The 27,715-nt window shown below is 33.4% G+C and overlaps 3 protein-coding genes across 9 annotated transcripts; 2 read left to right on the top strand and 1 right to left on the bottom strand.

Moving 5' to 3' along the window:
- Positions 1-4,721: 4,721 nt before the first annotated feature.
- LOC147382781 (uncharacterized) lies at positions 4,722-6,058 on the bottom strand. The gene is made up of 2 exons (XM_086429356.1): positions 5,894-6,058; positions 4,722-5,799 (listed from the first exon to the last, which is right to left on the bottom strand). The coding sequence occupies exon 2, from the start codon at positions 5,650-5,652 to the stop codon at positions 4,753-4,755; it is 900 nt and encodes a 299-aa protein (XP_086285482.1). The 5' UTR covers positions 5,653-5,799; positions 5,894-6,058; the 3' UTR covers positions 4,722-4,752.
- Positions 6,059-13,942: 7,884 nt separating this feature from the next.
- Positions 13,943-27,294, top strand: LOC147382779 (putative plant SNARE 11). Of its 7 annotated transcripts, XM_086429344.1 has the most exons (7): positions 13,943-14,236; positions 16,347-16,446; positions 16,659-16,715; positions 16,839-16,876; positions 18,623-18,717; positions 26,755-26,932; positions 27,041-27,294. In XM_086429344.1, exons 4-7 carry the CDS (start codon positions 16,858-16,860, stop codon positions 27,208-27,210), a joined length of 462 nt encoding a protein of 153 aa, XP_086285470.1. In that variant the 5' UTR covers positions 13,943-14,236; positions 16,347-16,446; positions 16,659-16,715; positions 16,839-16,857; the 3' UTR covers positions 27,211-27,294. The 7 variants fall into 7 exon arrangements, 4 of the variants coding, with proteins under 4 accessions (XP_086285470.1, XP_086285471.1, XP_086285474.1 ...); XR_015173982.1 differs by lacking the exon at positions 18,623-18,717; XM_086429345.1 differs by lacking the exon at positions 16,347-16,446.
- LOC147382780 (uncharacterized) lies at positions 19,014-25,878 on the top strand. Its single transcript, XM_086428354.1, has 8 exons — positions 19,014-19,140; positions 19,868-19,959; positions 20,772-20,837; positions 23,119-23,454; positions 23,535-24,133; positions 24,456-24,697; positions 25,252-25,338; positions 25,457-25,878. Exons 1-8 carry the CDS (start codon positions 19,014-19,016, stop codon positions 25,876-25,878), a joined length of 1,971 nt encoding a protein of 656 aa, XP_086284480.1.
- Positions 27,295-27,715: the final 421 nt, after the last annotated feature.

Below are 27,715 nucleotides of genomic sequence, written 5' to 3'. Positions count from 1 at the left end.
TGATTTGCAAACTAATATTTTCTTTGTAATCAAACATGCGTAAATAAATGTTGGAAGGGCACACGTTAAAGTGAAATAAATACACATTGTTAACGTGTGCCCTAAATGTCTAATCGTTGAAGTTAATCATTCATTCTTTTTAGGAAAAATTACTTAAAGGACCCTTATGGAGGAACTTTTCAAATAGTCCCTAAGTTTTGGGCGGTCTCTTAATAGTCCATTTAGTAAACTTTTCTTTTTTTAATGGTCCACGGACGTTATCCGACTTGTATAATGTCTTTGAAATACCCAAACTACCATTTTATCATCTACCTCACATAGTTAGGTTTTCCAATGGCAGTTGCGATCATTTCCGCAATCTTTGATCTTGAATGACAAATGGAGAATGATACTCTCTTACTTTTGAAAATTTGGACGCATTTTTTAGATTTATTTTCATGTTTCATTAAAAAAATGAAGGACAAAGTTGAGATTCCATTTTTATTTATTTATTAAGCTGTACCTTTTTATTTGCAACTATGATTTATACATTTTGAGTGTTTCGAGGAGATTTACCTAGAATTGAATTAGAAATAATGAAAAAAATAAAAATCTAATTCACTTTTATAGCATCGAGTTCACCATTTAATTACTGTTGAGTTCAATGATTTTTTTTCTTATGAATATATAGTCAAACTTGAAAGTAATTAAATGTTGAATAAAAAGTGGTGAATTCAACACTAAGTAATTAAATGTTGAACTAAACAATAAAAAGTGGTGAATTCGACACTAAGTGGTGAGTTCAATAATTAAAAGTGATGAACTCGACGTTGTAATGTGAACTAGATTTTTCAAATTTTTTTTTCAATTTTCAACTTCGATACTTGGTTAATCTCTTCGAAATACCTAAAAAGAATAAATCATAGTTGCAAATCAAAGTTATGACGTAATCATAAAAAAATTTAGAATCTCATCTTCGTTTTTTATTTTTCTTAATGAAACATCGAAAAAAAAATGAGTCTAATGTTCAAAAGTAGGAGAATATCATTCTCCATTCGTCACTCATAATCAAAGATCATAAAAAATGACCAATGATCGTCAAAAATGTTCACAATCATCTTTGGAAACCCTAACTATGTGAAGAAGATGAGAAAATGGTAATTTAGATATTTGAAAGGAATTATACACGTGAGACAAGGTCCAGGGATTGTAAAGAAAAGAAAATTTTACTAAATGGACTATTAAGAGATGTCCTTAGGGACTATTTAGAAAAAAAAAAAAAAAATCCCTCCACCATGGTCTTTTAAGTAATTTTTCTCTCATTTTAACCAATAACCTCTTCTTCTCCCCCCCCCCCCCCCCCCCAAATTTAGACTCCAACCATTGACTAATAAAATAAGACGTTGTTCACACTCTTTGTCTCAATCTTTATCTCCCCACAAAGAATGTATCTTGATGACTTCTACTTTATTGTCCCTCGTACGAAGAATAATTAAAACTTTATTACCTTTCAACTTCTACCTATTTCTAAGAATACCTAGTTAACTTTAGATATTGTTTTTCTTCTTCTCCCATTTTCAAATAAAATCCTTTCGATTTTATTATTTTTCCTTATCTCTCCCTTTTTCAATAAATGACTCTTTATTGTCCTTTCTCCTTACTCATTTAACCACAAAGAAGATTCCCATGTTATAGGCACAAACAAACTCTAATCTATATAATAAAACTCAAAGGTTGTCCCCCTTTGTATCCAGCCTATAAAGAGGGGTTAGGATTTAATCTCGTTACGATTCTCAACTAAAATTTTCAATTTTATTCATTTTCTCTTTTCCTCCTTTTCAAGAATACACTTACAACTTTATTGTCTTTCTTCTTCTACCCCATCTTTTCAAAAATATCCTTCAATTTTATATTGTCTTTTCTCTTCTACCCCTTGTTCGAATAATACCCCTCTAGCTTTATGGTCTTACCTATTTTACCTGTTAACCTTAAAAATGATGTCTTTACTAGTAGGCACATGCAAACTCTACCTAGTTTATTATAACACTAGACCTATAAAATTAAATAAATCTCTAAGTCGTGGAGTTAATTATTCTTCACAACTAACCTATATTTCTACTTATTTTTCAAATTCAGATTCACACTAATTTCTTATAAAACTTGAATTATAAAACAAAATAGAAGTCGAGGCAATGGAGTTGTTCATTCTTTCTTTTGACAAAAACTTTTTTTTTATATATATATTTTTTATTTTTATAATATGGAACTTGCAAAAAGGGAAAAGGAAATTTGAAGAGATTGTGAATGGAATTTTATTGACACTAATGCTGGGGTGACATTGGATTTAATGCGATTCTCACATTTTATCATGGAGGTGCATACATAATTGTATATGTTTTTAACTCGTATCTTGAGAAAACACATTTACGATTACGTGAGAATTGCAATAAATCCCAATGCCACCCCAACACGACTCATTTATTGAGGAGATTTTTAAGATCAATAATGTTGAAGTGAGCTCAGCTTGGAATCTCATATCACACTTTTTGACATGAAAGTGTAAGGGAACCATAAATGCTTTCATCGAGATACGAGTGAAAAACATCTATGGTTATCCACTTTCACGTCAATAAGTGCGATATGAGATTCTAGCTTGAGGTCACTCCAGCACAACTCTTTTAAGATTCTAAGAACATTGTCAACAAAATTTAGAGTCCTCTTCTCTTTTCAATGGTCTCCTTTTTTTTTTTTTTGTCTCTTGTTCTGTCTTAATTTTTTCATATACCATTGGACCTCTCTATCTCTTCTTTTTTTAATCTTTTGTAAAGTACTATTCTTTTGCCTTTAACTTTTCAAAGAAATAATCATAGGAGAAGACTAAAAAAATAGATATTTGGTATGTGGTTATTGTTTGATATATTATTGTATTGATTGATATATAATTGAAAACTTGTTGTGGGTTGCCTAGATTCTCATATACCATTGAATCAAGGACAATTTGACATTTGGTGGATCACCTGTGTCTACCACACATTTTTTTATTTTATTTTATTTTTTTGTTATATTTTGAAGACTTATTTATATGTTATTGGTTTCAATCATCCAAGTTTGATGAGTTGGCGGCACATGGGTTCTTTCGAGAAGTAGGGCCATTTATTAATAAGATGTAATTAAATTTCCCCAAGTAAATATTCATCCTAATCTTTAAAATAAGTCATGACCAAGTAGGGTCCATTGCTTAACTATACTTAATTAGTTGACTTGTTGACCAAACATTTTCTACTCTAAGAATACATGATGATGCTCAATCAACTTATCAAAAAAAAAAAAAAAATGATAAAGCTCAATCAAGCTAAGGTGCATTTGAAGTTTTTTTTAATTATTTTCTTTTTAATGACACAGGGCATCCCATATGCCTTTCAGGATATGGACTAATCCCTATATGATTACATGCTTCGGTCCTATGCAAGTGCATTCGAAGTTATTCCTACAAAATTCCTCAAATGCGAGCGTTCAAAAAGCTGTAGGGATGAGTTTAACTTTAATTGTCTCAAGGTCCTGAGATGATTGCAAACCATTGTTCCAATTATTAAGAAAAATCCATGAATCTGCATGGACTGAATTTGAAATGCTGTGTCTTAAAGAAGTCAAATTAATGGGTGCTTCAAATAAGTGCTTGGCTTGCAAAGTAATCTTGGGATATTTTTAGCCTTACATGTGGTTGAAGCGATGCATAGAAATACATATAATTTGATTCAATTTTAGTTTTGCTAGTTGAAGAAGTTGAGGTGAAGAAGCTCATCCGGAAACATATAATTTGAAGATTCAAGTTTTCACAAATAGAGGGTTGGTTGAAAATGATGAAAAAGTTTAGATAAATCAAAGTTTGTGGATTGAGATAATAAAAAAATATCTGAACTCACTCTCAATAACAAAATAAAAAACATTTCAATCATTTCTCGAAGATAAGATGCATATCACCAATTTGAAAACATGGAAATTTATGTTGAAGATCTCCATTCTCTCTCTCATTGAATCTAGTGGTTCTAATGGTTCTAGGTATTATATCTATAAACATAAAATTTGACGAATATTTCCAGAAGATTAAAAAAAATAAAAATTGAGCTTCTAATGACTACGCCAACTTTTACTTCTAATGCACCACACCAATGTATATTAGACGTGAAATTTTCGTAAAAGTGCACAACTTATGAAAAAAATTCTGATTCCGATGTGATGTTCCTTTTAATTCCCAAAACATGTTTTCGAACGAATTCGCCACTTTTTTAATCACTGGTCTCATTGATAAATTACTAATGAGAACGAGATTGCAGGCAATTTTAAAGTGACTTTTATAATCAATGATCTCTCTCATAAATTACCGACGAGTCAGGATCACAAGTAAAGTTAAAAGTCAAATACTCTTGATATTTTGAATGGTGGTGAGTTCATTGATTATAAAAGTGACGAGCTCTCTGGAAAACATGTTTTGAAAATTAAAATGAACAGTATATCGAAATCGGACTTTTCCCATATTCAGTTCATGAAATGGTAATTTATCGGACAAGACAATGGGTTAATTTCGTAAGGATTGGTGTGTTGTAAGTAGAAGTTGGTGTGCCAATATAATCTCACTTGGAAAAAAGGGGTTTGTGACGAAGAAGAAAAAAGAAGAGATGGGAGAGGGAAATTACAATTTTTTTGTTTTTTTGTTTTGGATTATTTTTGAACTTCATAAAAAATATAAAATAAAAATATAATCTTGATAAATTATTAGAAAATATCAAGAATTTCTAAGATAAACCCATTGCAGATAGGACAATTTCCCCTACTAACCCAAAGTTCCCTCGAACAAAGTCTGCAGAAGGTGTGCCCACAAGGTATGAACGCAGCTCCTTTGTGCCTCACCATACAAACACAACATACGTACTCCTCTCCTCCTCCTCCCTCTTCCTTGTCGTCCTCCTCTTTCTCTTCTTCCTCCTCTGTCCCCACCAACAATGTGGAGGACCCTACTCCCCCTGCTTGTCTATCTGTCTCCTCAAGCAACGCCATTAACGACATTCTCATAGGTCTCTGTTCCTCTCCTCGATCCGCCATTATCGGTTCTTCAACCGTTGATGACGATGGATCTGTTACATTTGTATCGATTTCTGAAACAATTGGAACATTTTCAACAACTTCTGATTCATTTGTTTGAGGAAGAATCATGGCGGGAATTGAGTTTTCGGTTTCAGAATCAGAAGAAGTGATTCTTGGAGCGATTGCGATCGATCTTCTTGTGTTATTGGTTGTTGTATCTGCAGAGAAGGGATGAGAGATCTGAATTCTGCAATCTTCGATGGAAGGCCAAGCAGCACCAGCTCGACGAAGACGAAGTCGATCTTTCAACGCTCTCCAGCTTTTCTTGTTGTTTTGATTTGAGATGAGACCTCTGTAAGCCGCGCCAGATTCTTCGTCTTTGATGATTTCAAGTAGAGTTCTACTGGTTGGAATTCGAGTTCTTCTTCGATCCTCGCAGCCTAAAACAGCTCCTAGGGTTAGTCCTGCAAGTGCATCTCGTCCATCATCTTCATCGTCTCTGACTCTCAACAGATCTCGAAGATTCGATGAGTCAAGAACCGACATTTGATCCGATAGAGTTATTCTTTGACGACGAGTACTACCTTCCATTGATCTCAATAATCCGCCATTAGAGCTCTGAACAAAGCTTCAGAATTTCCCCAAATTGATTCAAGAAAGAGCTTTGAATCTGTAGATTTAAGAGCATTGGAAACCATTTTGTTCTTCCAGAAAGATCAGATCTATTACCTTTTCAGCCTTATTTACCAGAAAAAAACACAAATTTGCAAACTAAAATGTCAGAAAAAAGAGAAATACAAAAACGAATCAAAGCTAGAAATTTTTTCTCTACCTTGTAACAGAGGTTAAAGATCTTTCCCTCTTCTGCTCTATTTTTTTTCTCTGGTTTTTGTTGGGGGGAGGAGAGAGACAGAGAGATTGCTGGTTTTGGGAATTGGAACCCGTGCTGAACCGACAATCCAGCGAGTCTTCTGGAGTGGAAACATAGGTCCCTTTAAACCCTTTTTATGTGGAAAAAACTACCCTATAAAACGATAAAATAAGGGATATTAGTTCATTTAGTTAAAATTTTTTTTACGAAGAGGAGCGAAAACGTTAATTAGCTACAACGTAAAGGTTTTCTGGAGCTACGCACATGAGGCCTTAACTGTACTCTCTAGGTGATTTGTGGCCAATCAAGGGTCTTGATTATTTAATTATCCTCCTGATTATTTAATTATTTGAATAATTCACTTATTTTTAATTAAAAAAGAAGAAGAATAAAATCGGACTTTTACTAATTTTTATAATACTTAATTAGAAAAAAAATTACTACTCCGATTTGTAACAAAATTTTGGAGGAATCCACCTTTTAGGTGACGAATGTTTTTTTTTTTAATCTTTAAAACAATAGAGACACGGTTCTTGATATTTATTTGAGATTATACCTTAATTTTTCAAATTGATGATGTGTCGCTTAACTTTGATTTTCTTTTATAAACCAATGAAATAATAATTTCCATACCCTCATTATCACCACCATCATTATTACTATCATCACTATATTATCACTTTCACTATCACTATCATATTACTGAAATTTTGATTTTTGAATTTTTGAAATGAGGCAGATAGTACATGTATGAAGCATATGATGCATGTTTTTCATTTATTGAATTTTTGAATGAACTTTAGACCGGATTTTTGCGATCCAAAATTGAATAGAACCCAAAATTTTCACGCATTGAATTTTTGCTGTATTCTGAATTGCTAACAAGGATCAAGACCACCATCTCTATGTTTTCAACTTGATGACTCGGGTTCAAATCCTTTTAGTCAATTTAGAAACTTGGTTGGTTTCTGATCCTTGTTAGCAATTCGGAATACGACAAAAATTCAAATTGTGAAAAATTCGAGTTATATTCGATTTTGGATTGTAAAAATCCGATCTAAAATTCAGCCAAAAATTTAATAAATTGGATAATATGCACCATATTTTTCATATGTGTATCATCCGTTTCATTTAAAAAATTCGATAATATGATAGTGATGGTGATGATGAAATTTGTGATGTTAATGGTGATGATTTTTAGGAGGTCTACATCCATTATGTGGCATAGGGGTTATGTCTCGTACGAAACTTAATACTATACCACTTCTACGAATGGCTCGTAATGCTGCATCTCTTCCGAGACCAGGACCTTTTATCCTGACTTCTGCTCGTTGCATACCCTGATCCACTACTGTACGAATAGCATTTCCTGCTGCCGTTTGAGCAGCAAATGGCGTCCCTCTTCTTGTGCCCCTGAATCCACAAGTACCAACGGACATTGAGGTTTATTGCTCCATTGATTTAAAAAAAAAAAAACTAAAGTTAAAGGAAAAATCATCAATTTGAAAAATTAAGGTGTAATATTAAATAAATGTAGAGGCCTTGTCATTATTTCTTTTAAAGATAAAATCGACATTTGTCATGTAGAAAGGTGGATTCCTCCAGAGTTTTGAATTATGACCACTTCAAAGTTGACCTACGTTACATCTCACAACTTACAAGTTTACACTTTGCAACAGATAACAAGCTATATAAAGTGATTTTTTTTTCCCATTGAGTTTTATAAAAATTCGTAAAAAAAAATGAGTTTTATCCTTTTCAAACTTAAAATTCATGAATTACTCAAAATAGTCCAATAATACAGAGAATAATACTTTCATTGAAAAAAACCAAAAAATTGTGAAATTTTCAAGAAGTAAATGGGAGATTTCTAACAAGGGTTCTAATTGATTTAAATTAATTTTTGAGTCACGATAATCTAACCACCCCACGTGGCACACTCAATTGACTCTCCTGATGTGACAAGTTTAAGAACTATAGATATGTATGCCTCGGGATACACATTTTTACAGGGAAGTATAGTTTTGTATCCCAAGACGTATAGATCTATGATTCCCGAACTTGTCAAGAGAGTTGACTGAGTGTGTCACGTGGGGTAGTCAGATTATGACGATTCTTAATTTTTTATATATAAAAAACAGAAAATATATTCTTAAATATTTTAAGAATGTTTAATAAATTTTAATATATACTATGTAATTCACCCAGATTGACTCATGAGTTATCGAGTTGATTCACAATAGAAAAAAAGCCTTCGCTAGTAGTGCGGGCCTGCTTGCTCCTAGATGAGAGGGAATTTTTTATATTCATTGAGATCAGTACTGTTCTTCTAGGAATTAGTACATATCTTTCTGTCTATTTTCTTGTCTAAAGGAGTAAGTTAGTGTTACCAAATAAATCCAATATCTCGCCTGTGACGACTCGGTCTTATTCATGGACAAGACGGACGACAAAATGAGTTTTAAAACCATGTTACAGTACTACAACATTTCATATTCCATTTTTTATATTTTATTTTTCCAATAATATTCTTTTAATTTTATTATATTAATTTTCTCTTTTACGTTCTTAATCTCAAAGTATAAATAACATTAAAGTTAAATTTGTCGAAAGACTTGAGTTTGAAACTCTGCTATCTAAGTGTAGAGTATTAGATTTCGTTCTTTAAATTACCCTCGAAGGCCGAACCTCACGAAAACCAATATCAACATCCAATGGTAACAGTGAGACATTTTAATAGTATAATCTCAAAACCTAAACTTTTACTGATTTTGAGGTTGACCTTGTAACAATTTTTATTTTTTATTTACAAAAGAGAGAAAGATACAGTGCTATGTAGTACCATTAATCATGATGGCACCGATGCTTATGAGTGCATTTATAATGATCAATTTTTCTTTTTCAACCCGAAGGGGTTGGCCCAGTGGCAAGCTGAGCCTTGATAAGCTCCTCAAGAAAGGTAGGTCAAGTGTTCGAAATCCCACGACCACTTACAAGGACTTTCCGAGGGGGTGGTGCTTGTGACCGTGGGATTAGTCTCACTCGAAGGGTGGGGTTTCCCACGATAAGCAAAAAAAAAAAAAAAATGATGATCAATTTTTCTAAACTGTTCGAAAGCTGGAATTCTTTTACGTTATTTGCTAGAGAAGATTAAATCTTCCTAGATCTTAGTAGAGTGTGGAGTGGGTGCAAGAGCGAGAACATGAAAGAAATTGATCGAGTTCCAGAATGTTTTAAGATGGATAGCATTTTCGAAGCAATTGTCTATTTCTTATGAAAAAAAAAAATCACCACTTATTATATTATGAAAAAAAAAATCTTTACAATTTGAAAGTGATAAATTGTGAAAATGTAAATCTAATTTTATTTATTGAAGTATTTTTTGAAAATATAATTATAGCTCTACCATGATTCATAACTAAGTAATATTTTCAGGCATCCAATGCCTATAGTTTGGCAACTTTTTTCTAATTACTGTTATAAGTATTATTATTTATTAATAATAAATACTTAACAATTGAAATTTCTTCTAATAGTTTGTCAACTATTTTAGGAGTGATAGTAAGCACTAATATTTCATTACAATTATTATTTTCGATGACGTAAAACAAATTGTTAAAGAAATAAAAAAATATTTAATATGATTGATAGTGTGAGATTTTTAATGAAGAATGGGTCCCCAATATTTTAGGAATGGATTACATTATTTTGGGTGCAAGGGTCACGAAATAGATCTTCTAAAGAACAAGGCTTTTTTCAAATAAGTCAATTAATTTTGGGCTTACAAATCCATTCTTTTTCTTATTCGAAGATCAACCCTTTGTATCTATGTTTTCATGTCGAGAATTTTTTATAGATTGATGTCAAAGGAGCTTCTTAATAATTTTTTATAGCCCTTTGACATCGTTTCACACATTGGTGTGTACAAAACATTAGATGCTTCTCACTCATATCTCGATAAACCACATCTATTGTTCTGTACACAATGTGTGAAACAATGTCAATTTCAATGTTATAAAAAGATGGGATTGAAACCTGATCAAATCTTTATTAGAATTCAAATCTGAAGTTATTGGACCTGACAGGATCAGATTCTGGGTCTGATCTGATCCATTAACAGCCCTAATCTACATTGGCCCTGCTTTTTATTTTTCAAAAATATCCTTGAATTATCTCTACTCCATAAAAATTAACATGAGTAACACCTAATTTCAAAAAAATTGGGATCATTTGAATTAATTGTATTACTGCATCTTACATACTGCCAAACAAATCTCAACTATCCATATCATGTCTCATAGATTCACTTATTGGGACATGTTTCTACATTTTTCACAAATATCTCTATGTTTAAATTTATTTGTGATACAATAAAGAAAGGGAAAGAAGAAATTGGGAAGCAACGTGATAGTTATCCTTCTTAATCATGATATTGAATTTTTAAGCTCTTGCTAAGATCCCGTTTGGATAAAAAGTAATTTTTAAAAAAGTAGAAAGTAGTTTCTTTTATTTTTTAAAATATAAAGATTTTTTTTACTTTTTAAAAGTATTTTTCTAAAATAAATCCAAACAGACTTTATAACTTTTTAATTTGCAGAAGTCAAAATGTTACTTTTTTGTGTGTATCCAAATGAGGCTCTAAAAGTTTTTTAGATCAAAGATTAAAATAAATTAATCAAAATTTGGGTATAAAGGTCCATAAGAGTGGCGTAAAAGTTAAGGGTCAATGGGCCAAGACAAAGCTCTACGTCCAGGCTCCAAAATGAATATCGTGTTTGACGATATCTAATTGTACAATGAGCTTTTATTACTATAACATGGAGGATTTTTGAGTTATTTCTCTCCATGTTCTTTTATTGCTTCAAATTCTTCATCGATGAAATACTTGATAAAGATACTTTGACACTCAAGTTATGAGACAATCTTACGATATTATAGTGCAAACATCCATATATGCTTATCTTGAGGTGAAACGTGTATGATTAAGGATAAAATCATATTTTTTTGTTTTAACAGCTATCATGATCTATTTCTATCAAAATCATGTCAAAATTACTAACCATATGAAAAATTGACCGGCTTTAATGATCTAATTGGACATTCTTCATTTTTTTTTATTTTAAGAGAGAAATGTTTATGACCTTAGGTACAATGAACATTTTCTATTTTTTAATCAATGGGGTATGAACTAGTTCCTGTACTTTTGGTTGAATACAAATAAACTATCATTCAGTTGGCACAAATAGATGAGTAAGGGAGGTTTGGCATGCCACACGTGTTTGCAGGCATAATTATGTGTGCTAATCATGGTTTAAAGTTTCATTCGGTTTTACTTATCAAAAACAAAAAAGTTCCAATCTGTTTCAACATTTTTAAATGACCACATCTAAGCATTTTGAAAATAAATGCCCACATCCAAGCTATTCCCTAGAAAAATGGATTTCTAGTAGTCATATTGCTCTCATTTCCTTTCACCATGGATATGGAAACTTATTTTGTAATAATAAACTTAATACATATACTAAAGGGCATTCTCTCTCTACATGTGCAAGTCCTACTATTGATGATATCTATAGTATAGTTAGTTATATTGTCATTGGTAACAAGAAGCTTGTTAAACTCCATGAAGGGGCGGAGCTAGTAAGGAATTGTTGGGGGCAATTGTCCCCATAGAACTTTGAGACACCCCTATATTTTCAACTAATTACATGCCCCATTTGTCCCCACTCCCTCACCTCTCTCCTCATTTGCCCCCACACCCTCATCTTCCTCCAAATTTTGCCCCCACTGCCTCACCTCCCTCCATTCATGTTCTTCAACCATACAACTAATCATAGTTTGCCTCCACTACAAGAAAATCCTGGCTCTGCCCTTGACTCCATGGAATAGTCTGACATATAAGTGTAGGGAATTTCCATTTTAATATGTTGTTTCATTAAGATTTTTTCTGCATTTTTCCCTTCTTGAAGGTGTGGGCATATCCTTGATTGCAATTAGGAACGAGGGAGTAAATTTGAGCTTTGTAGTTAACCAATTCTTCAAGGGGTTGGTTGTTGTTTAGTTTACATCATTAACCATCTGAGAGTAACACAAACCTAGAAAGCAACTCTTGATGAGAAAAATGCATGAATCCAATGGCTAATATCTCCAATTAATAAATTGCAATTTGATGTATAAATCAATCTATTGATTGGCCAAGCAGTTACGGATTTTGTGGACTAGAAAGTGTCCCATGACAAAAAAGTGAGATCGAGAAACTCAATCTTTAATGTAAATGCGGCAAAGCTAGCTGATCACCCAAATGGGAACAAACATTTATCCATCATATGGTTCTACTTGTATACTCATATGCATTGTTAGCAATTCTCCAAATAATTCATGATTACTCACAGATTTGTTTCAAATGATACAAAATGGTCATGCAATTCAACCCCTTTATTGATCCATGTGATTAGTTATTCATAATCTTTTGTGTGGCTTGTGAATTTTATGTTTAATAACTTGACAAGAAAACACTCATATATGAAGTTCATCCCAATAGACCCGATGCCCTATTTATGTCATCTTAGTAATACATTGTTGTCATCACGATCACCATCATCATTGATACAAAAACTGGCACCTAGGACTCATGGGCTCCTTGACTAACTTTGAGTTTGAGTTGAATGAACTTCTTTCCTTCTTCTTGTGGATTATCAATGGTTATTTGTAAAGACACTTTGATTTTTATGAAGTTAAAAATGAGGAGAAAATAAGGATGTGGAAGAAAGTGGATAAGAATATGTGATGGGTTAAGATGGTTATGAACAAAGGTGGTGATGGTACTTCCCAACCATATAAAAAGTTGTTGGAGCAGGACTCCTCTATATATGGGTTACACCTTTGTTTTTGGTTTCACTTGTAATACTTGAACCCACCTTTTGATTCTATTGCTTTTGCTTTTTCTTAGAAACATCAAAGAATGAAGATGGGTAGAAGAAATGATATCCCTCTTGTGGGATTTCTCTTCTTATGTTGCTGGGCAACCACTGCAGAAGCAAAGTACTTCCCTTACAAAGACATAAAACTGCCAATTAATCAATTATAGAATCAAGGACCTTATGGAACGTATGACTCTAGAGAAGAAGATCGGTCAGATGGTGCAGCTTGATTGATCAGTTGCGACGCCCGAGATTATGAAAACTTACTCTATAGGTAAACTTTATGAAAACTGTCACTGTGATGTTGTCTAAGAATTTCATTGACTTGATATCCCCAATTGGCATATCTAAGTATCTGTTTTCAGCATTCATTATGTTCTTGTAACATAGGTGAATTCTACTACCTTGTAATTTGATAGGAAAGATTTTTAGTCTTTTGTTTTATCTTTTTGGTCTATAATTTGGCTAGTATATATCAAGGTATTTAACTTTGGTTTGAGTGTCTATTTTGATCAGTTTGCAAAATGGAATTGTTTCAATCATAATTTTCTCGGTGGTAATATTCCTTACTTGACTGGATGAAATTGATTGAATTTCAGAACATGATCACTGGTGCAGCCCAAATGGATGGGGGCATTCACGTAGTTTCATCCCCGGATGGCCCCATGCCACGGACAAAGGAACATATTTTGCATGCATGTAACTGGGTAAACCAATTGTTGTGTGGCTTGTAAAACATGAACCTTATAAATTTTCCACGGTTATCTATTTGGATACCATTTGCTTAACAACCCATATTCATTTTCTCCTCATACAATTACATAACAACATCAACACTCTTTGATCAACTCACTCTCATGTAGATGTAGAACACCATAAGTCTATCCTCTATCATGGCTGCTTTAATTATGATTGGTGGCAATGGCACACTACGTGAAAACCGTGTAAATTGAAGGAAAAATTTGTTGGGCTTGGCCCGACGAGTTTTGGAAACTCAAATTTGACGGCCACAGGCCCACAAATTTTAGAGAAAAATTGCCCAAAACTATTTCCCTCTCTTTCTCATCTGTGTTTTGTTCCCTCTTTCTTACTCTCTGCATTTTTTCCATCTCTGTCTCTCTCTCTCTGGTTCGGGAGAAGTTCTCCCGATTGTGAGAATCTCTTTCTCTGTTTAGCTCCCTCGACCACGTCTCTCTCTCTCTATATCCAATCGACATCTCGATCTCTCAACACTGAAAATGATGGAGTGAAGATGAGGTATGTCCTTCTAAATCTCTCTCTCTCTCTCTCTCCGAAGAACGAATTCAAAGCTCCATTAGTCTGATTCGGTTGTTTTGCAAAGAAATGGATGGATCGTGAGTTAAAGGATCTTGCACAGAAATCAGTGAGTTTTTATCTTTCTCTCATACCTCAATTCTACCAAAAAATCTTCTTCTTCGATCTCTGAATAAAAAAGAATAGAAAAAACCCTAGAATCCTCCATTAAATCTTCTCTTTTTATTGAAACTCGCCATTAAAGCACCAAATCTTAGGTAAATAGTGGTTATGACTGAGTTATGGTTGAAATATGGTAGTTCTCCTTTGGTTACATTCGATCTGAAGGTTTTGATTTCAGAGATTTGTTTAAGGAGGCATCAAGGAGGTTCGATTTTGTGGGGCAAAAGTAATTGTTTGGAGATTTTGATGAGTTTAGTATGAAACTGTAGAAATGACGTCATGAGACTTCGAAGGTTTTATTTGATTACTTTTTATTTTCTCATATTTTAGCTTCTGTTTTATCTAAATATTTACTTGTATTTTGTTCTTTTGTGCATTTTGATTAATCTCTTAATATTGTTTTGTGGAGCAGCTATGGAAGAGAATTTAAGATCTATATGTTGATTTATAATTTGTAAAATTCTTATAAATTTGGGCCTTGGTTACAATGTGTAGAATTAAGAATTTTAAATGCTTAGAAATGCAAGAACTAATTATGTTTTCCTTTTTTCCTGTAAAGCTTTGATGAATGAAAGATCTTCTTTGTTTCCAATAGGGTTTAAGTCGGATGGATTAGTGGTAAAATTAACAATAAATATGCCAATATTGGGACTGACTTTCAGTTAAATTTTGGTGTTCCTAGTCCTTGGTTAGATGTGTATATATGAGAATTAGGAATGAATGCTCCAATGAATTCCAGAGACCTGGGCTTAAAGACTTTTTTCAAACAGGTGGCTATGGATTATTTCACTTTCTAATTCATTTTTATGCTGAACATGAAGAATAACAGTAGTCACCAAGTTCGTTTGCCATATTTTTATGTATATATGAGAATTTAATTTTATGTTTTATTATTTGAAATTGTTGAGTGGTTTTCTTGCCTCTGTTTTCTTGCTAGATTGGAGAGATTGAAAAGCAAATATATAAGAAAAATAAACTACTTAAAAAGCTACATGTATTGATTTCCTCTTTTTTTCATTCTTCCTTGTCTTATGAAGGTTTCCATGCTAGTTGTTGTCAATATTTTGAGTACATTTTTATCCTTTTTGTTTCTTAATCAATCTTTCCTTTATCTTCTTAATCATTTATTGGAAAAAATAACATAAAAAACAGTCAGTTTCTCTCCATTTCTCTAGTTGGATTGAGAGAAATGGAAATGTGAGTTTCTCTTGTTTGGATTGTTAAGTTGAGGAGAGAAAAGAAAATTAAAGGAGAAAAAAACGGGCCAGTTTTTCTTCTTGTGAGCATATTGTAGCTTCATGCTTTGATCATGTGTTAAGAATGCAAACTCAAAAGTATTAATTTACTAATTTTACCTGTTATTACTTATGACCATCTTATATCTATTGTTTTCATGCATCCTTTTGGTATTGCATCAATTTGTATCGTGTTTGGAGTCATCATCCTCTCTACTTAAAGATATTATGATTGAAATATTGTAATCTGTAGAACTTTGTGCACTTGGAAGTAGAGCATTTCTAAGCTTTTAGAATACTCCTGTATTTTATAAATAAAATATCTTTTTGTCAACATTGTTGCACATTCATTTTGGTATCATAATACTCTAATGTTCAGTTTTTATAGCTTTCTAAGAAATTACTAGTAACGAAGATAGACCTGTATTATATAATGTTCTCCAAAGCAGGTTGTATAAGTGGTTCATTCGCTTCTCTGATCTTTTCTCTCTCAAATCTCAGTTACTTTTATTAGTTTTATATAATTTTTGAGTGGAATTGTGTGACAAATATATCGGGTAAAATTATCATGTGATCTATTTACATCTTGTACTAGTGTTCAATATTAAAGGTTGTTATAAAAAAAAAATAAATTAGAGGATGTTGCTTTCAATGTTCTTTCCTACTTACATCTTTTCTTACCCGCTTGAGTTGTTTAGCTACTGACTATTATAACAGAAAAGCACCTTTTAAATTGTGAACCAATTTCTCAAGTAGTCACAACTTGTTGATGCCTAAATCTGAAGATCACGTAACCATGTCATTTTGTTGTGTCATCTGTAGATTGGAGACCTTAAAGGACTTTTTGGATTATTAATGGTTAACATGCAACTTCTTCATGCAAAAGTGAATGTATTGGATGTTTCATATGGAAATGGGACAGGTGGGTTTATTGCAATACTTCAAATATCTGTGTATTTATCTATTTTGTTGCTAGAGTTTCCTATTGGATTGAGCAGGTTTAGGTTACCATTCCATTAATAATTTTAAGTGATGTTTTATAGTTCCAAAAGCATTATTTTATCTATGATCCTGATTTGAGTTTAAGCATGAATAGTGTTTAAAGTGAATTAATTATGTGTGTCAATTTGCCAGGCAGTACAGGTCTCATATATCACCAACAGGATGCTCAATGAGAAAAAGCAGTCAATGGTGCTGTTTCACTCCTTAAGTTCTATACAGGATGACTTGTTATATAATATTGTAATTAGTTAATTCCATATTTTTTAGTATACATCCAAAATCGATCTGAATACTGGTGTCTTTTCTGTGCAGATCAAAGAATTAAATTCTTATGTTGCTCTCAAAAAGCAGTAAGTATCAACTATCCATAGAAGATACCATTTTATTTTTTTGTATATTGCACCTAGGCAAGCCATCACATCTTTCTGTTGGGTTGATGAACCTCGTTGATAATTAGGAAACCAATATTTCGGCCTGGGTAAAGTAAAATCTATGCTTGTTATTTACTCTATTACCTAAATCTCTCATTATTGGTTTGTTCTTTCAAAATTTAAAGGCCTTTTTGTTAGAAAATACATAGAGATTGGAAAATGGCTGTAACGACTAACAGAGTATGATGGCAGGTGGCAAGGGCCACCTTTCTTTGTTGCGGAAAGAAACGTGCGATGGCTTGAATCAGTCTAATCATCAACTTACAAATGGTACTTTATCATATCTGGTTTTCTCTGATAAGTTTCCTATTGGATCAGTCATGGAGGATCACCATTGATCTGATCTGAACCCGATCTGTTAGCAACCCCGAATACAATACATTGCATACACAATGTCAGGCCTAGATCTTGGCTCAATGGCAGAAATTATCCATATGACTAACCCAAAATGTAAATTTCATAGATCAAATCTGGAAAAGTGAAAAGTCAATTATGCCACTTGTCTATTTACAGAATCCTCCTTCAACTAGTAATAATCCTATCAAACTAAAATTTCTTAAGAAATTCTATCTAATCCTAGCTATAATTAATAAAATGAAAATCACTAATCCAATTAAAAGAACAACATACTAATGTAGATTTCACTGTAGCCCTATCCATCCTTATCTAGAACATGAACCTTCCCCTTTTGAAGAGGAGGCAATTGGATGGGAGACTTTGACCTCTTTCTTGTGAGATGATGTGGAGGATCTGTTGTATCCTCTTGCATTAATCATCCTGGGTTCCAATAATTTTGCCTCTACTTTTGATCACTCTTTTCTTCCTTTTGTTTCACAATTGACATTGTTGGGGCTTCCTCGACCTTCAAGTACTTTTTCAACATCAGTCTAAAACATAACTTAATTACCATTACTCAATATCATATGCATATTGTGTCGTTTATGATGGAAGTCATCAACATAGTAACATCTTACTGTCGATCATGGCATGAATAATGTCTTTGCTTAAAGATATTTTAAAATGCAATACCAGTGGATGAAACAAACAATGCCTTATGTCAGACATTTCATTTTCCGCCAGCTTTTTTCCTATGACATCTTTTCCATTGTATTCTTTTATGAAAATTTAGGTTTACTCCTCTCTCTTTCTTATTTGCATAATAATTGGTATAATTTTTCCTCAATTTTATAACTTTTTCCCTAGGGGGATTCTTTTATACACTACAAATTCATAGCCAACTCCTTTTAGGACTTCTATGAGGGAGAATTTCAGTTTCACTGAGAGGAAGTAAGATCAAGAGATTGTAACCCTAGTTTTCATGAAAAAAGTGAAGGATCTCATCATTGACTGTGGACGTTGGCAATCTTTGCCAAACCATGTAAATTATCTGTCAAGCTCTCCATCTTTGATTTGCATTTTATTTTTTATTGTTATTGTTGCTTCTGACACCTATTTTTTCTACAATTAGGAATCTATTCATTGTTGTGCACTTATACCAATATATTTTTTTTGATCGATACTTATACCAATATTATTAATGCCATATAGATCTTTAATTTTTCTGTTAATACCATAGTTAACTATTTCAGTTAGTTCAAACCCTCTTAACTTCTCTTTAAGTCTTTCACTAGATTTTAGTTCATATTTTTGTGGATTGCAAAACAGATATTCAAGCAGTCTTGAAAACAAGCAAGGTGATCTCCTTGATGGGCCTAGTGGTGGAGAGGGATTTCCTGAAGACAATGTTTTACTGGCTTCATGTAAGCATATGATCTTCTGATTAGGTGCTTTTTCAATTTTTTTTTTTTTAATTCTTTGTCTACCATGGTGAGTGAAATTGCTAATATATGTGTCATCAAATACTTTTCTACCCATCGTAGTCTAGAAGTAGATGAACCTAAAATTTGTGAGGAGATAGGATGTTTGATAGAATAATATAAGGGAAGGAGAAGTAGAAGAGAAAAGATAGTCCAGGAGAATCTAGACCTTTGATCCCCTCACTCTTAGTTCATTCCAGCCAACTTAATAATTAAATTACATATTTACCCACTAAGTCATGTCTGGACCCACTTCCCTTGCTAGAATTGCCCTGAAATTTAGTTTATTACTGTCAAACTGTGCTTATTTGTCAAATGAGTTGCAGCTTGGACATAATAAAAACTCTTCTTTTGTAGCTTATACCAGTATCACTCATAGTAACCAAGTTTGGATATTGCAATTGTTCAGTAGTGTTCAGTTCAATTTGATTTGGATAAATCCTTGACAGTTTCAGAAAAATTGGGAAAATTATGGGGATTGTAAGTGATTTGTTTTTTGTTTCTTCCCAAATTTCTTGAGATATTTATGTTCTATTATGCTTGGTCATGGTAAAGTTTTGTAGTTTTATAGCATCAGTTTATATAGTTTATAGAAGATAAGGACTGAGAATATCACATCAGCTTTTACCGAACCCATAAAGTAGACTTCATTGAATTCTTGATTACAAGAAAGAAAGTAACAATGGAAGTTACAGTCCCAAACATATCAAGTAGGGGGGACCTTATGGTTCCAATTAGGACTCTTTATAATTCACCAAATCAAAATAGGAAACCACACGCCAAGATGTATACCAAATCAAAAGAAAACCACACATACACACACACACACACACACACAGAGAGAGAGAGAGAGAGAGAGAGAGAGAGAGAGAGAGAGAGAGAGAGAGAGAGAGAGAGAGACCTTAGTCCATGCAGAAGGTTTGAGGAGAGTGAAACCCTCATTTGTGTCCGTGTATCTCTCCAAGATCAACTGCTGCTCTTTTGAAGCCATTACATTTGAAGGAGCAGATAAGATTATTGAAATGGCAGTGCTAGGGAAGCCTAGTAGTAGGGAAAGGCAAACCTTTCTCTTGCTTGTATAAACTGTTTGCAGTTGTTTATGAGGAGCTACAGCCATTGTTGTTGAAAACAGGACCGACGGTGCAGACAACAGTCTTTGTTGTAGTTGTTGTTGTTGTTTTTGAGGTATAAAGAGATTATGAGTTAAGGACCAAAGCAAACACTCAAAACAGTTGCAGAAGACAAAAATAGGGACACTCCTATTTAAGGCATATTTTTGAACGTTAGTCTACTAATTTGGCATTGAAGGCTTTGTTCTTATACAGTCTAGTCTTCAGATTCCCATTCCTTGTTTTTTACACACAACTAATTGTGAGTCAGTGCAGCAACTTAAAGCATAATTAGTGTTTATCAAAAGATAAGCTTAGGGCCTGTTCGTTTGGGCTTTCAAAGCCAGCTTTTTGAGCTTTTTGAGCTTTTAAGCCTAAAAAGCCGATTGATGTATGTTCGTTTCGGCTTTTGTAGCTTCGATAAATTTAAAAAAAAGCTTAAAAATGGCTCTTTTTAAGAGTCTCTCCGTGCCGACTTCTTCGTTCGGCTTTTGCGCGAAGCTCGTTACCGAAAAACGGTAGATGTGCAATTACCGAAATGCTCTCATCTTTAGTTAAATTTCCAAGCCATTTTTAACCTAAAGTCGAAAGAGAATCGAACCATTCTCTCTCAACTTTCGTCTCCTTCAACCCACCGACTGTAACCCTTCTCGTTTCTCTCGCTTCTTCAACCCGATCAACTGTCAATCCTTCTCCCTTATCTCATCTGTCTCTCACGCTACAAGAATCGAGAAACATTTTTCATTTCTCATCTTCTCGAGCAAGATCGACTGTCGACGATCGACTCCCTCAACTTTCATTATCGCAGAGGTCTCTTCCCTCTTTCTCTCATCTTTTCCTCACAAACGAAAGCCCTAACAGTAGAGCACAAATCTCGTCTCATTACAGACCGCGATTAACCACCTCTTCGGTAACGGCAAATCGAGTCCTTTGCTTTCCGCCATTAACGACCAGGTAAGGTATCAAATTTTAATTTGTTTATTTATTTTTATTTTTTGATAATTTGTTCAATGGAGCTGACTTCGGATGAGTTCTGATTTTGCTGTAAATCGACTTGATGAGTTTTTTTATTTTGGATTGTTACTGATTCCTCCTAATTCAATGCTTAATTTATTTTTTTTTTAATTTGTTTATTTGTTTTTTTTTTTTTGATAATTTGTTTATTTTGGATGAGTTCTGATTTTGCTGTAAATCGACTTGATGAGTTATTTTTATTTCGGATGAGTTCTGATTTTGGAAACCATATAAAAATGTGAGGTAATCAATACTACTTAAAGATCCCAAACTCATATAAAATATCATCATCATCATTATTTGGGATTGGCTGCACGAATCTGTTCCTCCATTCAATTTTATCTGTTAGAAATTTTCGAGTAGTTTAACGGTTCACAAACACTGTTGTGATCTCTTCGAGAGAAAATTTCTTATTTCTTGTTTCTTGAATTGGAAAGAAATCTAGGGATACAGGCGGTATTTATAGATTAAGAAATCTAGGGCCAATCATTGACGAATTCCTAGTCTGTGTAAGATTCTATTTGATTTGACGTGTCCGTGTTGGACATTGAACACTCTCTAGAATCCAAATTTTGTTGTCTGTCTCGTTTAATATGAAAGAGTGGTCCTTTTCATCAAGATTTTGTATGTGTGTATACATCAAAATATATATATATATATATATTACATGATTTTGTAATGCCAAATACAAATATTACATTGTGGCAGACTCTTTGGTTATTTATCACAGACTTTTAAGTGATGTTTTGCTCACAAAATTTATCGTCACAGTGGTTGTAGATCTCTAGCACATGCCACCTATCGCATACACCCAAGTCCATTGAACACCACGTTGAAGGAATATAACAATACAACCCACTTGTATTCGTGGTTTATTGAATGATATCTCCAATTTACAAAACTATCCTTGTCAGTTACAAAACTACCACTGTTATTAGGGGTGCACACGGTTCGGGTTGGGGGATATATTAGAACTGAAACGAACTTGATGGGTACTATAAGTCTTGAACCAAAACCAAACTGAATATAGCTTAGAAACCGAACAAATCCAAATCACTCTTAGTTTGGTTTGATTCAGTTCTGGGGTATTGTGGACATATTAAATTTTATATGAATGTGCATCGAATTTGATGCATTATATCAGACCTAACAAGTTTTCACTATCTTGTTTTATTAAATAATTGAAAAAGAAGACAAAGTGGAACACTAATTCATTCTTTTATGTTTCGATAGTCACTAAAATGTATTAAATTTATAAGTCAAAGTAAAACTTTAGTTAAGGAAATAGGTAATCAACCCATTAAGACAGGTTCCAATAATAGTCGATAATGAGTAGAAGGATCAAAATGAGCGATCATGGGACCAATCTCTTTGTTGTTGTTGTTGCTGATTTTTATATAAAGACCTCATGGCTTACGCATGAGCAATTTTCTTTTACTTGATGGGAGAATAAAGAAACTATATAAATAAACTAATAGTAGTGATAATCTGACTACCCCATGTGGCATACTCAATCAACTCTACTGACGTGACAAGTTCAAGAGCCGCAAATCTGTATGCCTCTGGATCCACGGTTCCCTCAGGATACACTTTTTTATGGGGAGGTGCAGTTGTGTATGCCGAGGCATACAGATCTGCGACTCTCGAATTTATCACATCAAGAGAGTCGATTGGGTGTGCCATGTGGGATACTCACAATTCATAAACTTAAATCTATTGTGGCAAAAACAGTTTATAACTTTACCATGTCAAGGCGTGTAGGAAGACTGTGTGCATTCATCATTATTCTTTCAAGAAGGGATATTATCAACACAATTTGTAAAGTGTAATGATTTTCTGATGCCACACGTTCACACACATCCCAATCACATAACCATATATCATTTGCCTTGGTGACATTGTTAGGAAATTATTTCCAAATAACTTATGCCAAATTTTAAAATTTGTGATTGAGTTTATTTTGTAAGTTGAATTTTGGTGACATTGGTTGATATTTTATTTGATTGTTAAATTATAAGTTGATTTTGATTTAGGATTGAGTGAATGGTTTGATAAATTGTATGTTAGGTGTTTGTAAAATTACCAAACTTAATTATTTGTTTATGATAATTATTTGTTTGCTTATGATTCTTATTGTTGTTACTCATATTTTATTACGTTTTTCATTCTTTATTCTTATCCATTACTTTTCATTTTTTTAAATGAATAATCAAATTATCAGATGCCAAGACAAAAAGTAACAGAACCAAAAGAAACAGAGTCAAAAATTGATTCTGCAAGATGGACACCCTATCTTCATAAGATTTGGGTTGATATCTGTGTGGAATTAGTTAAGAAGGGAACTTCATTGAATGTATCAGGGTATTCATCTCTAATGAAGCAATTTCAAACAACGACGGGGCTTAGTTACACTAAGAAGCAACATAAGAATCATTGGGATAAAACAAAAGGTACTTGGGCTAGATGGATTAAATTAAAAGCATGTTCTGGAGTGGGTTATGATGCTGTTAACAATAAGGTATTGGCGAGCGATGAATGGTGGAACTCTTGGTTGGAGGTAATTTTCGATTAGATTACCAAATAGGAATATCACGTTTACCAATTCAATTTTATAAAACAAGTTTATTTATTTTGTAGAAAAATAAAACTGATGCACAATGGCGTTATGATGGACTAGAACATGTTGAAGAGTTGGATATACTATTTGGAGGGACTTATGCTACTGGAAAGTATGTTGCGAGCTCTTGTAATCCTGGTGTGCGTCCATCTACTGAGTCATCTAGAGCAGTTGAGCACGAGCTTCAGGATGATGACGATGATGATGATGATGCGTTTGTTCAAGAAACGCAACCACTAGAGTCCCAACCACCTGTCGATATTAGTCCTGATGTTGATAGTGATGGTATCCCTCCATTTATTGCACCATCGCGTATGAAATCTAAAAGTAACATAGATTTCCAACATTCCAAACGACAGAAAATGACGAATGCAGTTATGTTGGGACGACAAATTGAGCGTTTGGTTGAAGCAGTTTCATCTAGGACGAGTGCGAGTAGTGCAACACCCCCACCACCTACACAATCTGGTAGCATTAAGGAGTGCATTGATTTGTTGGATGCAACAACAGAAATCATTCCTAATAGTGATCGTTATCGGTTTGCACTAAAATTATTCAGTATGAAGAAGGAGTACAGGCAAATTTGGTGCACGCTGAAAACAAATGAACTCCGTGTCGGGTGGTTGGATGGCGAAATGGAGGATGCTCGAGTTCATCATTCTAGATAGTGTGTGATTTTAATGTGTTTTTCGTGGTTTTAATATGTTTTTTGTATTGCCATCTTTCATTGGTGGTTATGACTATATGCCACCCCAATGGTGGCATGACAATGGTTGTCTATTTTTTATGTTTTTTTTGGATTATGTAATATGTTCATTAGGTGGTGAATGCTATTGACAATGTCCATTATGTAGTAAATGTTAAATATGCTTATTTTATTATCTATATTATTTGAATGTTATAGTTTTAAATGAATAATTTGTGCTTATGTACTTATACAGACTTATGGATTCCGATGATGATATTTCCACCCATGATGGTACGTCAACCGACGATGATATGTCCAATAATGATGAAGTTAATGACGTGAATGTCGTAGATGATGATTTGTCATTAGATATTTTGGTAACATGTGCCACTGTTGCGATACATCAATATGTTGACACCTTTATTTATAGAGAACCACATAGGAATTCTTGTTATACTGGAGCAGATTATGTGCGTGACATCATTGATGGACTTGGTAACACATGCAATGATTTATTTAGGATGGAACGGCATGTTTTCCTAAATTTGTGTGACATATTAGAAGGGAGGGGTTTGATAAAAGACGAAAAGATGATCTCGATCTAAGAACAAGTTGCAATGTTTGTCTATACCGTGGGTCACAATGAAAGGCATAGGGTACTGAGGGCTACTTTTAAGCATTCATTGGATACTATTAACAAATATTTTCATGTAGTTCTTAGAGCCTTAATTGAAATTTCAAAATTTTTGATCGTTCCTCCTAATCTCAACGAAGTCCCTATGCATATACGAACCAATGAAAGATATTGGCCATATTTTAAGGTATTTTCTCAATGATTTCTTTCATTTATCATTATTTATAATAACGTCAAATATAATTATTTATATTTGAATTATGTAAATATAAGGACTGTGTTGGGGCGATCGATGGGACTCACATCAGTGCACATATCCCAATTATGCATCAAAATAGATTTCGAGGACACAAAGACATAACACAAAATGTTATGGCCACTTGTGCTTTTGATATGACATTTACACATGTCGTAGCTGGATGGGAAGGATCAGCTAATGATTCTCGCGTGTTCTTCGATACTATTATGAAGCCATCATTACAATTTCCACATCCTCCTCCAGGTTAGTTTTTTTTAAATAAAGATAAAATACAATATTGAAAATGTCATTATTAATAGGTTGTCTTTTTTTTTTCAAGGCAAATATTATTTAGTCGACTCTGGATATCCGTTGATGGAAGGCTACCTCGCACCTTACCGGGGTACAACATATCATTTACAAGATTTTAAAAGAGAGTCAAGGCCAAGAACAGATAAAGAATTATTTAACTATATGCATTCTTTACTTAGGAATGTCATTGAGCGATGTTTTGGAGTTTTAAAAGCCAAATGGACAATTTTGAAGCAAATGCCATGTTACAAATTTGAAACACAACGAGATATTACATTGGCTTGTATGGCACTCCATAACTTCATCAGGAAGCATGCAATTGCAGATGAAGAATTTTTACGTTACGAGGAAGAACAAATTGTGGAAGATGAAGGGGGTGCATCTGAACATGATAATAATAATGAGCCTGTAGATCGTCGATCTCGTGTTACCATGGAGAGGACAAGGAGTGGAATAACTAATGCATTATATGCTGCTTATGATAGAGCTTAAGAACTTTGATCTATTTTAAATTTGCTATTAATGAAAATTATAATTCTCTCTTTGTATGACATTGCAACACTTTTGATTTTCGTATAATATGTATGTGTTTGAATGTTAATGTGTATGGGATATTATGTGGATGTCGGATTGTGCATGGGATGTTATGTGGATGTCGGATTGTACATTGGATGTTATGTGAATGTCAGATTATATATGGGATGTTATGTGGATATTAAATTGTGTATTATGCAGGTATTTTCTTTATCAGGAAAATTTCATATGTCCATTTTTAAGAGGAGGTGCTGCCAAAATTTCGATAAAATCATAAAATTTATACATTTATTTAAGTTGAAAATAATTATTTTAATCATTTTTTAATATAAATTGATTATATATATTAGTATAATTATATATTTATTGTATTCTGGTTAAATTTTGTGCATTATCAATATTAAGGGTATTCTGATCATTTTACCATAATCCAGCAATAAAAAGCTATAAAATGAACAAGCTTTTCTGGTTTCTGTGCTTCTATAACGAACAAGCTTCTGCCGAATATGGCTTTTCAGGCTCTGGGCTTCTGCTTCTTCCAGAAGCCAGCTTCTGGAGCTGAAGCTGACTTCTGTAAAGAACAGACCCTTAGTAATTAAACAAGGAACACTGAAGCTGTCAAAATACTGAAGATGGAAATTTCACCAATACCAGGGGTTACATTCATTTCACTTTTGGGGTGAGTTGTTGAGATTTGAGAAATTGTCTTTGTTTTTAGGGAGTATTACAGCTTCTTAATATTAGCAAAAGTATTCCTCTCCGGGTCCATCTTTTGTAGTTTTGAAATTGGGTTAATTCTCTGAGTGCATGACCCTTTTAGCTTTTCTCCTTTAGGATGGAGAATCAAGATGGACTAGTCTACATAGAGCTCTTCATTTTGGACATCTAGCTGTGGCGAGCATTTTTCTTCAATCTGGTGCTTCACTTGCATTGGAGGAATCCAAAAATCGAACCCTTGTTGATCTCCTCTGTGGGCCTGTGTTGCAGGTTGTTGGAAATGAGCGTAATTCAGGTTTGTTATCACAATGTGACTATATGTTTAACTTCTGAGGTTCATTTTGTTATTGTGGCTTCCATAGATGGGTTAGTTGATATCATGAGTGATCACTTATGTTTTCAGTTTCTTCGGAGGTCTTCAGTTGGGGAAGTGGTGCAAACTATCAACTCGATAATGGGAATGCGCACATACAGAAGTTACCATGCAAAGTTGATGCGCTTCAAGGTTCTTATATTAGGGTGGTTTCTGCTGCAAAGTTATTTGTTAGTTTAATTATTGTCAGTTATTTGTAGTTTCGACAGAATTTTCGATCTTAACAAAGAGGTTTACATGTATATTAATTTTGGGTTATTTAATTTAATTTGGAGCTTGTTTTATGATTTTTCTTTTGTTTTTTCCTTTTCTGATTTTTTTTTAATATTATTTCGTTCATTGTGATTGGTGAATTAGAGGACTGTGCTATTGTTTGTTAAACCTCCAAATTTGACGGTCATACTCTATGGATTTTTTTTTTTTTTTGAAGTCCATTCTCCAATAATTTGATAGTCCAGGGCCGTCAAAAAAAAAAATTCTACAAGAGAATATTTGACGGGAGGGTCCGTCAAATTTCTCAAAATTTGACGGGCTAAGACCATCAAATATGGGCCTTTTTCACATAGTGGCAATTGTAACAGTAATACCAACAGTAGCCATTGATTGGGTAATACTGCATCCCACAGTGACGACAGAAGCTTCCCACCCATACCATCAACATCCCAACAACAACTCCAAGTCGATGGTATTGGGCTTTGCTTGGTA

This window comes from Akebia trifoliata, chromosome 16 (genome assembly GCF_017979445.1).
Source record: "Akebia trifoliata isolate Shusen 1 chromosome 16, ASM1797944v1, whole genome shotgun sequence".
Lineage (NCBI taxonomy): Eukaryota > Viridiplantae > Streptophyta > Magnoliopsida > Ranunculales > Lardizabalaceae > Akebia > Akebia trifoliata.
Note: the sequence above shows the minus strand (reverse complement) of the source record. Positions and strands in the feature narration are given on the sequence as shown.

Bases quoted from the DNA above. Each gene is read 5' to 3' on its own strand.
- LOC147382779 (XM_086429345.1), top strand. The intron at 18,718-26,754 runs GTAAGCATATGA...TTTCTCCTTTAG, and splicing joins CAATGTTTTACTGGCTTCAT to GATGGAGAATCAAGATGGAC. The intron at 26,933-27,040 runs GTTTGTTATCAC...TTATGTTTTCAG, and splicing joins TGGAAATGAGCGTAATTCAG to TTTCTTCGGAGGTCTTCAGT.
- LOC147382781 (XM_086429356.1), bottom strand. From the start codon at position 5,652: ATGGAAGGTAGTACTCGTCGTCAAAGAATAACTCTATCGGATCAAATG.
- LOC147382780 (XM_086428354.1), top strand. From the start codon at position 19,014: ATGTCTGGACCCACTTCCCTTGCTAGAATTGCCCTGAAATTTAGTTTA. The intron at 19,960-20,771 runs GTATAAAGAGAT...GTCTCATTACAG, and splicing joins TTGTTGTTGTTGTTTTTGAG to ACCGCGATTAACCACCTCTT. The intron at 24,698-25,251 runs GTAACACATGCA...CACATGTCGTAG, and splicing joins TGACATCATTGATGGACTTG to CTGGATGGGAAGGATCAGCT.